Source organism: Acanthopagrus latus, chromosome 8 (genome assembly GCF_904848185.1).
Source record: "Acanthopagrus latus isolate v.2019 chromosome 8, fAcaLat1.1, whole genome shotgun sequence".
Classification (NCBI taxonomy): Eukaryota; Metazoa; Chordata; class Actinopteri; order Spariformes; family Sparidae; genus Acanthopagrus; species Acanthopagrus latus.
This window is the reverse complement of record NC_051046.1, coordinates 21,488,424-21,500,357: the sequence shown is the minus strand read 5'-3', so window position 1 is coordinate 21,500,357 and position 11,934 is coordinate 21,488,424. Positions and strand designations below refer to the sequence as shown.

Here is an 11,934-nt window from a genome sequence, read left to right as displayed (position 1 = left end):
GAGCTGAAAATTGCAGTTCATAAATAGTGAGTCAAAACATCTCCATGACCATAACCAGTCGTTTTTTAAAAGTGAGATTTTTGCGGACAAAACACTTAAAAGAACAACTGCATTGTTTTATTGCGTTTTTTTTCAGCATACATCCAACACCCCTATGCATTTTTAGCTACATGAAGCGTTAACATTACAAGTCATGTGTCGACAGAACGGTTTAAAAATTAGGATTCATTTTTCTTTACATATAATACAGTCTGCACACATGTTAATAAATATCAATACAATCATGTCAAAACTTATCACACACCATCTAAAACAACGACCCTTATAATTATGTAACTTTTTTTTGTATTCACAGCTCATACCAGTTCATAAATATAGCCTCTAGTGTTTCTGTAAAACAGTGACCCCATGGGTTTGTACAGTTGTCAGAAAGGCTGATAGATACGACTGCCCACAAGATAAACCACAATGTTCCTGTAAGATGCAAACTGCTCATAAAGCACTTTGCATTTCCCCAGCGCCCCGTTTAAAATGATCTACTCCTTTTTATGGGGACCTGCGGCATAAAAGTATTCGAAAGTAGAGGGGGAAAAAAAAGGGTAAAAATTTTCCAGTGGGATACACGGATGTGACTGCTTCAAAAGCAAGTCAGCTCAGAAAATTAAAATACAACATAAGTAGAGAGACTGAAAATGAAAAAAAAAAGGCATTTCATTGTTCAAGGGTAAAGTGTTAACACTGCCATCTGTAAGTGTTGTGTAGTGTGCCTTCTTGTGGCGCACCCATCAATATATTGCAGCATATCTGCCAACAGAGACACAGTCCTGTGGCACAACAATGAGTCGCGTGAGCTACGCTGATCTCCCATTAATGACTGGGACATCCTGATGTTAACACACGCGGCAGGATAATGATCTGAACTTGAAGAAACAGTTCCTTCCAACAGTTGGTTTATGTCACCCACCGTTCACCACAGCGGGAAACACCAACATCCGATAGTGAACACGGGCAAGTACTTGTAAACGTTAACCGTCAGTGTGATATACAGTGGATGGCATGTCACGGAGAGGCCAGTCATTATCGAGGCTTAATTGTTCATATATAGCATGAGTCTGCATTCTACGTCCTAGCTATCAACAACAAGGTTAAGTTCTTCTATTTGCCTGCAGCCTTCATTCCTGACATGCAATGGCTTATGGGTGCATGGGAGTTATGCACAAGTGCAAGATAATGAGATTCTGGGCACTCTCCTGTGAATGCGAAACAAACAAAAACACGTATCTGTTAAAAGTAAAACAAAAGTAATAAATACATTTAAGAAAAAAAATGACATGGCCATATTTAATGGATTCTTAGTGTTGACTCACTAAACACTGTGAGCTGGAAAAAGCAGAACAAATTAGCCTTCCATGGTGTCTTTGTGGTTCATTAGGATGCGGAGTCAGTCAGTTTGTCACCGGACAAAAAAGGCAGCTTCAGCAGAGGATGTCCTTTTCTACAGTCAGACTGAAATGAGAAACTGAGATTGAGGCTGAAGACGTCGGTCCAGCGTTTGAGCACACCTCTGTAGCAGTCCTTTTTCGGGGAGAAAGAGAGAGGACCCTTCATCTGCTGAAAAATGGGACTTGTTCTACACAACTATACACATACACACAAAAAAACCCACAATTCTTTACAATTCCTTTACATCAGCAGGACCAAACTGCATTCTTCCCTTTAAACAATCCAGACCGATACGTGTCTTTAAAACTGTCTCCCAAAGGTCCCCGCCTTCCTCATTGCCGAGAGGATCCACTTCAAGGCTGGGATGATAAAGCTGTGGATGTGCTCGCCTCTCCACCCACAGAGAGAGCAAGCAAAACTGCAAAGTGATTAACCAGGACTGCCTTTGGGCAGAAGATATGTAAACGTAGCAGACTGCTGCAATGTCAGTGGCAGTCGTGGTGTTTGTGTGTGTTGGTGGGGAGGGGGGGTCTTTACACATTCACTGCTGCAGGTGTTCAGCAGACTATTCTGATCAGGTCAAGAGCCAACTCTTTCAAGCCCAGTTGAGGTTGAAGCCCTTGGAGAGCATGACGGCCTCCAGGTCCTTGTCCTCCTCCTTCTCACGAAGCCGCTGCTCGTCCAGGAGGGCGACCAGGGCGTCCCGCTGCTCCACCACCTCCAACATCTCGTTCAGGATCTGCTTCTCCTGAGCGAGCTCCTTCTCCGTCTTCAGGTGATCTGACAGGGGCACCAGGAGAACAAGGAGTTTAAGACACTACACAGAAGGAAGTATTCAAAGCTAAAGTGGCCACAACGCTGCTGCACTCACCTTCGACGGCCATCCGCTCCCTGAGTTCCTGCTGCAGTCGGCTCTGCCGGTCCTCCAGCTCCAGCTCTCGGGCACTTGGGGACGGAGAGAAAAAGAACGAAGAAAGTGTTTCACTAGCGGATTATGGCTTGCAACATTTATGGTTTTTGGCTGCATCTTTATTTATCCAAGCAGAATAGCCTTTGAAATATTAGATGCTGAAAAAAAGATGAAGAGTTAATTGCCTTTAGAAACTGATAATAAGAGAACAATGGACAATTTAATGACTTGTCAACATGTAATAAAGTTGTTTGTTACTCTGGATTGCCAATATGATCACAGATCATATCATATTATTACAGCGAAAAATGATTCGGAATTCACAGGAGCTAGAAGCCATTTTGAACTCGTGATGCAATATTAATAATAATCATTAAGATAAAGAGGTAATTAGTCAGTATTACTTTATCATCTGTTATTGATTATAATTGCCTTGTTCTTAATTGATGAAATATTATTGCATCCTCAGGCAATTTATCACAGGTAATACGTGTTGTGATACATTTTTAATCAGGCCGACACAGAGGCACTGGGGTCGTTAATAGCTCTGTTTAGTTTGGAGTGAAATATCTCAGCGACTACTGCAGACAATCACGGTCCCTAGAATCAGTCCTCGTGGCTTTGGTGATCACTTCATAAGTCCCCCTAGCAACATCGGAATTGTATTTGTGGAAGGTTTCAGGGAGGGTCAATTGACTCTGGTGTGCTTCATTTTTTATTGTGAGGGGCAAAGGACCAGGCGCAGGATTTATAGCCTGGCACATCTGAGATTTTATCACAATTTCAAAAGCTAACCGTCTAAGAAAACCGTCTGCTGATCCTGAAGTCTGTCCAGGAAGCAGTCATATTAATACATCTGCATGAGCCATGTACAGCATATTCATGCAGATCATTTGCTTTACTATATAAAACAGATGCACATCAGAACAGGTATTTCCTGTTCGACGAGTCAAAAGCTGTGAAGACTGCTGTGCTGTGTACCTTCACAGTTTATCAAGTGCGTAACACAGTGCCTGACAGCAACATTAATCACCACTGTACAAAACGCCTCCTTTTCATCCCATTATTCATAACATGCAGACAATCTGCAGTCTAATGATAATATGCGTGATGATAAGGTGTATGATCAGTCATTTCTGTGTGAGCTCATTGAGACACCAAAGAACATAAACATACACATCAGAGGCATTAAAGTGCTGCAGAGGCATCTGTCGTTCGCACAAAGTTCCCACACAATTTCACACAAAATCAGGCGATGCGGCACCTTCCCACGGGATTTAGAATTGAACTGCAGTGACACAATCGGAAATTAATGGTTCGTTTTTCTGATTTCACTTCTTTGTAGCTCGCTCGATAACTGCTGTTTTGTCTCTCTCCGTCTCCCCTGTTGAAGTGGGGAGTGGGGGGGCAACTTCAAATAGAGTTTTTGCAGACAACAACAGACCATGCATAGCATGCCTATAGATTAAATTAATTACATTTAACACCTCAAAGCTCATATCCACTGTGGTCACTATTCATGCCGATAGCGGACTGGCTCTTTAAGGTAATCTGAGCACGCTTTTTTTTAGCTCATCCATCTCAACACTCACTTAATGGACTGTACTTACAATATCATGAGTTCTGACTCATAGCGGACCAGGGCGTTTTTCTCCTGCACCAGCTTGAACCACTCTTGCATTAGCTTGGGATCATCCTTCTTGCCCATGCCTGAAGGAAGAAGGAAGGAAGCAAACAGTGTGAGTAAGACACCAGATGGCCGGGAGACGACACTGGTGTCACACAGACAAGGACCGACACAGGCAATGCAATGACAGCCAAGCCAGGATGTCCTCGCTGAGGGGTGGTGAGGTGGAAGGATGGACTCGACATCGATGAGTTCTGTCACGCGTCATACTCAAAGATGACGCACAGAAGATGGCGTGGAGCTACAGGGTTTGTTTTTTTTTCCAACTTTGGCAAGTGCATACGCACACAGACACACACAGGCACACGCAAACATACATGTCGTTGCAAAGTTGAGTTTTGTTACCCAGTTTGGACTGTGTGTCTGACGTGGGTACACAACTACCTCCTCCTATCAGTTGTCAGTCATCAGCTTTTTGATTCACAGTGGATAGGTAGTGAGAAAAAACAATACAAACACACCAACCAGCAGCTAAGACATTACAGAGACGTTAACGTTAAGGACCTATTGAAATTCTTCATCCTCCCCTGACCCACCCCCTATTCATGCTGAGCGGTTTGGCAGTACGGAAAAAAAAATGCATGACTTATTATGCTGTCTTAAAATATTCAATTACAAGGTCAAATGTTTATGGGATGACTTCATCATCAAGACCAAGTTCACGTTCCTCTATCCAGTCTGCCCTGGCGTAAAGCATGTCCGGGTTGCTTCTGGCATCGTGCACCGCAGCTGTGCAGTTTTCATAATCAGCACAATCGGTCAACTCGCACTTGCAGTCGCGCCGTATGCAGAGGAGACTACGTTCTACGAGGCATGCTTGGAGAAGGGCCTGCTGCTGGGGCGATGCATCCTTTTTCATTTATCTGACTGCAGCAGGTGGAGTCAAGCGCTTTCAATGAGGCACCTGAAGGCAAACCTCAATGCAGCGTGACACACTTAGCCGGGGAAGAGGAGGCCCTTCAAAAGCAAAAAAAGGAAAAACACCGTACACACATAAATCGCACGGCTGTGGTCTCGGGGGCTGGTTTTCGCTAATTAAGAGAAAAGGGACAGAAAGGCAGAGCTGGAGGAGAGCTGCGCACACTGGGAATGGAATACAACATGTTGAGACAAAAGGAGGAATTATACAAGGGGCTGATTTTCCAAACCTATCCTACGTACGGGTGTTTTTCTTCTCTTCTTACACTCTTTAAACCGTTTCCACCGCCACCAACCCTCAGCCCAAGGCTCCGAACACAAAAGAGAGAGGAGGCACTGGTACAAGTCAGAAACAGCAATAAAGGAACAGGAAACCAGATCGCGCGCACACACACACACACACACACACACACACACACACACACACACACACACAAAAAAAGCATGTGTCTTCACATGGATTAGACGCTCAGCCAAAAATCTCCACCGACAGGTGTTAGATAAGGGAACAAACCAGATGATCCATTCATTTTTTAAGACCTGTTTTGAGTAAGAGTTGAATATTTTATAACGCATCATCACACCATGCAAGTTTCTCACTCCTTTAAACCACAAACTCACCCGCGAGCTAGCCACGTGCTAGGTGTTTGCCGCTCGTTTGTGCCATCGCTTTATGATTACATGACACTTTTGACTAGGAGAGGCAGGATTCCTACAGACAACTGCAAGAATGGATACCACAACAGACTACGTAGCTTTGATTTTCATTTTGGATAAACAGAAAACAGAAAACGCATGCCGTAGATTGAAGACACAATCCAGCAGAGTAGTTTCCCCTTTGACCAAATCTTTCTACTTTGTACTAAAAAGATCGCTAACTCCATTTTCTGAAACACTATGTTTGAGAGAATATATTAGTATTCAGTGTTATATGAGTATCTATTCTGCTGCTCTGACTCTGACCCCCCCCCGACTGTGATAAATGTAGCCCAATTTGGGGGTTTTGGTTGCTAACAGTGACATCAATGACAAGAAGTTTTTTCAGATAATGTCACATTGAACCCAAAAGTCTTTATATGAACCGCTCTGACAGTGCTTCAGATCAGACGGCTGAATGTAAGTTCCACCTAGCTGTAATTAACTAAAGTGACATTTTGTCGGCGGCTCTCATTCACTGCATGTCCCATTTACCTGATTAAATAACAAGTAGGCCAATCTGGTGACTCCGCATAGCAGGCCTGTCAAGCTTTGGATGTCCCCTCATGTTGAAACAGTGCAATTAGAACTACACGCTTGTAAGAGCTTATACAGGTCATTATTGAAATAGTTTGGATAATACTGTCTTTAGAAAGTACTTTCAAAACCAAAAACAGCAGGAGCTAAAGTGAATGAAACGAATGTGTACGAACATGTCCCTTGACTTAGTTCTGTTGGTAGTAAGCTAGTTAGCTGAACATGCTAACACTTGCAGCTAACTACATAGTCTAGTGGTATTTCAGGTTAGCTTATCCTAAAAAAAATACATTTTCAGGCCTGGAAGATCTTTTCTCTGGGAACCAAGGTGCTAGTACATTAGAGTTTGTAACTCTGTAAGGTGTAACTTGTAAAATATAGCCAGAATTTGATGGTAGTTCCAAAAATATAGGGGCCAACATATCATCCGTGTGCTGCTCTTTGCTAGCTGTCTTTGGTTGAGCTAGGTACCATCAGTTCATAAGCTCTGTTAACCGTGTAGCAAAGTGACCCTATTAGATTTGTCTGGAGTTTCGGCAGCATCCGTGGGCATAAGAGGAAGAATATTTTCACACTTTACTTGGTGACTTGAGGATTTTTTTTTTTTAACAGAACCAGAGGTTATTGTGGAAAGACAAACAAAGCTGCTGTGGTGAGTTTACTTTTGTGTATGTCAAGTTTGACTGAGGAGTGTTTTTACATTAGTTTCTGTCTTAATTCAAGATGGTGATGGTGTACAGTTGCTTTTTTGTTTAGTAAGGAAAACATATTTATGAGTCATTCCTTTTTTGACGTTTTGTTTACTTACCAAGTTGTGAACTTGCACTCACATACATCTCCCAGCTGAATCTAGTTTTTTTTTTTTTGTTTTTTTTTTAGCGTTTTAAGTTAAAAGTCTGACCATATCTTGCAACTTGCCCCTTCGAAGTCTAAATTAATTGACTGTGTCCTTTCACGACACATGTGAATGCAATATGCTTCTTACCAGTATGGCGTACATTCTAAAATAGTGAAAAATGTGATGAAATATATGCTTGTTTTTCATCATTTTAAATCAATTTCCTCATGATAAATGCCTCTTTACTTCGGGGAGCTTGGGGACTAGTCTGGGGAAATCTACTGAGCCTGATCACACACAAAAACGGTGAGGACAGGAAGAGGAGGAGGACCGACGGGGAGGATGATGGCGAAAGGGCGCGAGGGGGGTGTAGCCCGGTTTTCTGTAGGTCCTTACGGTTGCCATGGTAACCCGCCACAACCGTCGGCAGAGGCGGCGAGGTTACGTTACCTTCGGGGGAACAGCAGGGGCAGAAGGAGAGAGGTCTTCGGCGTGGTATCCCCACAAAGGGCTCAACTTCCACAAGACAGAGGGAAAGAGTGTGAGGGGGTGACGCAGGAAGGTCCGCGGGTGGGAGGGAGAGAGAGAGAGAGAGAGAGGGCGGAAATAATAAAGGAGGAAGAGCGGAGATGTTACAGAGGGAAAAAGAGGGGAGGACACAGAGCGTGGGTGGAAGGGGGGGGGGAGGAGAGAGAGAGGGATGTGATGAGGGAGAGAGAACATCGAGGTGAAAATCAAAAGAGGGCAGGAGCACTGTGATAGGGAGAGGACAAATCACCTAGAGAGAGGAGGTGGGAGAGATCAGCTGTATGGTGTGAGGGATGAAAAAGTGGGGTAAAAATAGGAAACTGAAACAAGACCAGACGGAAACCCTGGGAGGACAGAGGGGGAAAAAAATCCTTCTGTTTCATCTTTCATCTGTAGATAATCTTCAGTGAGGAAAACAGCAGGCTATGTCGGTCCTAAAATGGGGAGAAGCCTCCAACACATGCGGCCAGTGTTTATCGCAGCGCACGCAATGATTTAATGTTTTTATTAAAGCCATTACTGATCGCCAGGAGATCTGTCTCCCTCATAGATGGAGATAATTGCTTCTCTTTTCAAGATGTTTCAGCCTCTGCTTGTAAACACGACCCAAGCGTGTTTGGACCACCCAGCTCAATTTGCTGCCAGCGTTGTGACTTTTAAAGTGAGGCTACTACTGAAGTGCAAATTGGCACCCCGCTAAACACATTTTGTTACAAAAGTAAGATCACAGATAGAGGATGCCGCCTTAATAAAGCCCCAAATAATGACTGTAAAATAAGTGCAACGTTTGGAAGATTCTAGGACAATTACACTAAAAAGGTGGCAGACACGGTGTTCTCGGGCTGCTGGGTAAGGGAGCCGGGAGAGTAAAATGCAGGATAATTACAACAAGGGACTATCACAGAGAAGACATAAAATTCAGCTGGGAAAAACCGCAGTTGAGAGTATCTGTTTTGGACAGACTGGCGTCTCTAATAAAATTTTTATGTCTCTGCCAAATCAAGTGAATGTGGTTATGAAAGGAATCATTAGCGCTTGATGCTCGGTAAATCCTTGATTGTACAATCATTAAACCAGAGTGATAAAATCATAAGAAAATACATAAAACTGGCAGATTCAGATTCCATACATATTGGTCCTGGCTTTAGTTTTAGTGCCCCCTGCAGGGCTCATCCGTGCTTTTGAAGCATCTATGCACATTAGAGCTTGTTAGTCAATCAAAAATGCTGCAATTCCCCCATCACGCTGTTAAACACAAACAGATAGCAATCCGCACGGAGGAATCCACGTCTATAAAACAGACACACCACATCCAGTTGCAAAGTTTCAGCGTTGACCAGTTCTGCTGGAAAACTTCTTTCATTCATCTACCTTTACATTGAAAACTCCACGCAATCTCCTGTGTGATGAGTGACGACAACAGCAGGACAACACCACAGAAACAGCGCAGGCCCTGCTCAAATATGTGGAAATGCACCTTTTCCCCCAACTGCTCTCGAGAGATATCAGTGACACTAAATACAGGAAACACTGATTTCTGACGAGCCTGCCAGCTTCGCGGCATATGTGAGGAGGAAAAGATGCATTCCACTCATATTCAAACGAGACAGGGAGATAACGACAGGTACCGCGAGACGTCTCGCCCAGACACTGTGTTATAGCTCACCCAACACAGTTTAGACAAACATTGCCTATTAGCACACACTATACACACACACACACACACACACATACACACATACACTCTCTGGGAGTTATGCAACTGAGCAGGTATGAGAAAGTCAGAGGAGCCATTGCTGGGACTACAGGACAGATCTACAGCAGCACAGAGCTCTGAGGGGGAAGCTAAGAGCCATGCTAGCAGTTTAGTATGAGTCAGTCCAGAGGTGGTTATACAACACGCTGACAATGTATGTGCGCGTGGGACGGAAGGAAAGGGGTTCTGTGTTTGCAAATGTGTGCAGACCGCAACATGTGGAACATCTGTTGCTGCTTCGTAAATCCGTAACAGTCATGACCAGGTGAGATGAGACGAGCCAAAAAAAGTCACATCACACAATCTTATTGTTACGCTGCGTCAGAATGTTATATCATCAAATCAGAATATCAGGCTTGGAATATGGGGCCACAATTAGAGGGACAGAGAGCCTTACGTATAAAGTAATGTCACAGTTGACTGATGGTTTGTGTTGGTTTGTACCTCTCTTATTGTCAACAAATCCCATATGAAGGCCAAAACCAACAGGCAGCTCCAGCTGTAGATTAGAGATGCAGCAAACTCACTGTTTTGATCAGTTAATTGATTTTTATTGTAATGTGTATATATATATATATATATATATATATATATATATAATATATATATATATATATATATATATATATATATATATATATATATATATATATATATATATATATATATAAATAAAATATAGACTCTTAAGACTCAAGATAGTATAGTTTTGTATAAATAACGTCTTTCATTTTTAGGAGACTTTTTCAGCTGGGGAATGATGCACACTTCGTGCTCAAATTTATGGCAGCAGGATGAAACATGTGTGACTCAACTCAAAATTAAATCCAGTTCCTGTGTTCACCTTGAAGTTCTTTTTAATAGTCTCTGGACATCAGTGGAGATCCAGAGCACAAATACAGAATGGCAGCCTTCATTTTACACATGAAACACTTGTTGGAAGGATACATTCATTGTTGGTTTTGGTCTAATCAAGGATGTGCAAAAAAAAGCACAGAATATCACCTCTTGAGGTAAAAACTGGCTAGGGGTTAGTTGATTAGCATGCTAACTTAAAGAACATATACACACATAGATGTCTTTCATATAATGTCAGAACTGTGATTTCTTCTTCTGGTACTCTTCTGGTAATTTAGTAATTACTTGAACATCTTGAACCAATTTTTTTACATATTGCACCTTTAAACTTTTTAAATTTCCAATCTCAACCATCATGCTACATTATGCTGCTACTTTACATGATTTGGTCAACAACTGACCCAGTTATCTTATCCGGCTATTAACTACGTATTACGAAATCCCAAAGGAAATTATCTCGACAAGATAAACATTCTGTATGCATTATGAAACTGTAAGGTCAACAATGCCAGTACGTTGTTTATTTTCTGTCTCAGTATTTGTACTGTGTCTTCTCTGAATGCGAGAATGCACTGCGCCCTGCTGTTTGGATTTCTGCCTCTGCAATGTGCCACTGTCTGCAGCCTCTGCTGCAAGTTTGCATGCTCGAGGAGTGACAAATAAAAAGTTACTCATTAATTCATTCATTTATCATTCATAAGTTTACGGAGATCAAAGAAGATCTTAAGAGGACAGCGTGAGGCCGAGTGTCTGATCTCTGTTTGATGTAAAGAGTGTCTGAACTAGAAACCCGGTGAGTGTGGAGGGGAGCGGGGAGGGATTGGGAGTCATAGGCGCAGAGAGTATTGCAAATGAGGCTAAAAAGCCAGCCAGCCAGCCAGCCAGCCAGACAATAAAAGAAGATATGAGGGGTACAAAGCTCAAGTAATAGTAGTTGGTGTGGGGACAGGGGAGGGGGACGGGGAGGGGGGTAAAGGACAGATTGGGTTAGCCATTAGGTTAGTTTAAAGCGACAGATTTGAAATACATACCGCCCAGATGCAAGTCCAGGATTTCACTGTAATTAGAATCTCCCCAATAGTCTACAATGACAGGGATATATTAGAGATAGGCGTTATTTCACACGGCCCCCAAACTGGGCACGCAAACACACACGCGCGCACACACACGCACAAAAAAGTTCTCCAACAACAGCAAGTCATGCAGACATGTTTCGTACAAACACAGCAGCGACACTCAGAACAAAGAGAGTCCGTCGGTACTCACCACGGTGCACACATGATGCAGTCAGGTTGTGCAATTCAACATGGCATTTTCAAAAATCATAACAGACTGCAACATAGATTTGCTGTATTGCTGTTTACTGGCTCCGTCTGCTTAATATCACACACAGCCTCTCATAATGGGATGACATTTTCGGGGGGAGATTGTATTTTTTCATTCATTTATTTGATTTGATTCAACATTTAATTTGATGAAAAAAGTTAAAACAGTGAGAAAAGCTTTAATTTTCTCTACAATCCAATCTGTGTGCAACAATGTTCCGTTGCAATAATTGAATGATTTAATGCTTTATTGTTTCAGACTGAGAGAGCAGCTGAGTTTTATGTGAGAGTACAGCAGATAAAGCCAGAAGCGGCTCTGGATTGCTGTTACCCGCCACAATGGAAGAGAAAACAGATAAGATCTCGATAAATATCTGTGTCGAGTCACTCAGCCACAGCAAATATTTGCTGAAAGATATTTTATTCAAGGGGCTGCCA

General features: G+C 42.7%; 1 protein-coding gene across 30 annotated transcripts in view; it reads right to left on the bottom strand.

The window, feature by feature from the left end:
* Window positions 1-95: 95 nt before the first annotated feature.
* The window catches only part of mical3a (microtubule associated monooxygenase, calponin and LIM domain containing 3a), a 94,444-nt gene continuing 82,605 nt past the window's right edge, over window positions 96-11,934 (bottom strand). For 26 of the 30 annotated variants that reach the window (XM_037107998.1, XM_037108001.1, XM_037108002.1 and 23 more), the window contains 4 exons: window positions 11,203-11,253; window positions 3,964-4,063; window positions 2,315-2,388; window positions 96-2,223 (listed from right to left, as the gene is read on the bottom strand). In XM_037107998.1, the coding sequence (XP_036963893.1) occupies window positions 2,039-2,223; window positions 2,315-2,388; window positions 3,964-4,063; window positions 11,203-11,253 (410 nt within the window). In that variant the 3' untranslated portion in view covers window positions 96-2,038. Of the gene's footprint in view, window positions 2,224-2,314; window positions 2,389-3,963; window positions 4,064-7,479; window positions 7,546-11,202; window positions 11,254-11,934 lie in introns of all 30 variants that reach the window. The other 4 variants (XM_037108010.1, XM_037108027.1, XM_037108024.1 and 1 more) reach the window with 3 other exon arrangements.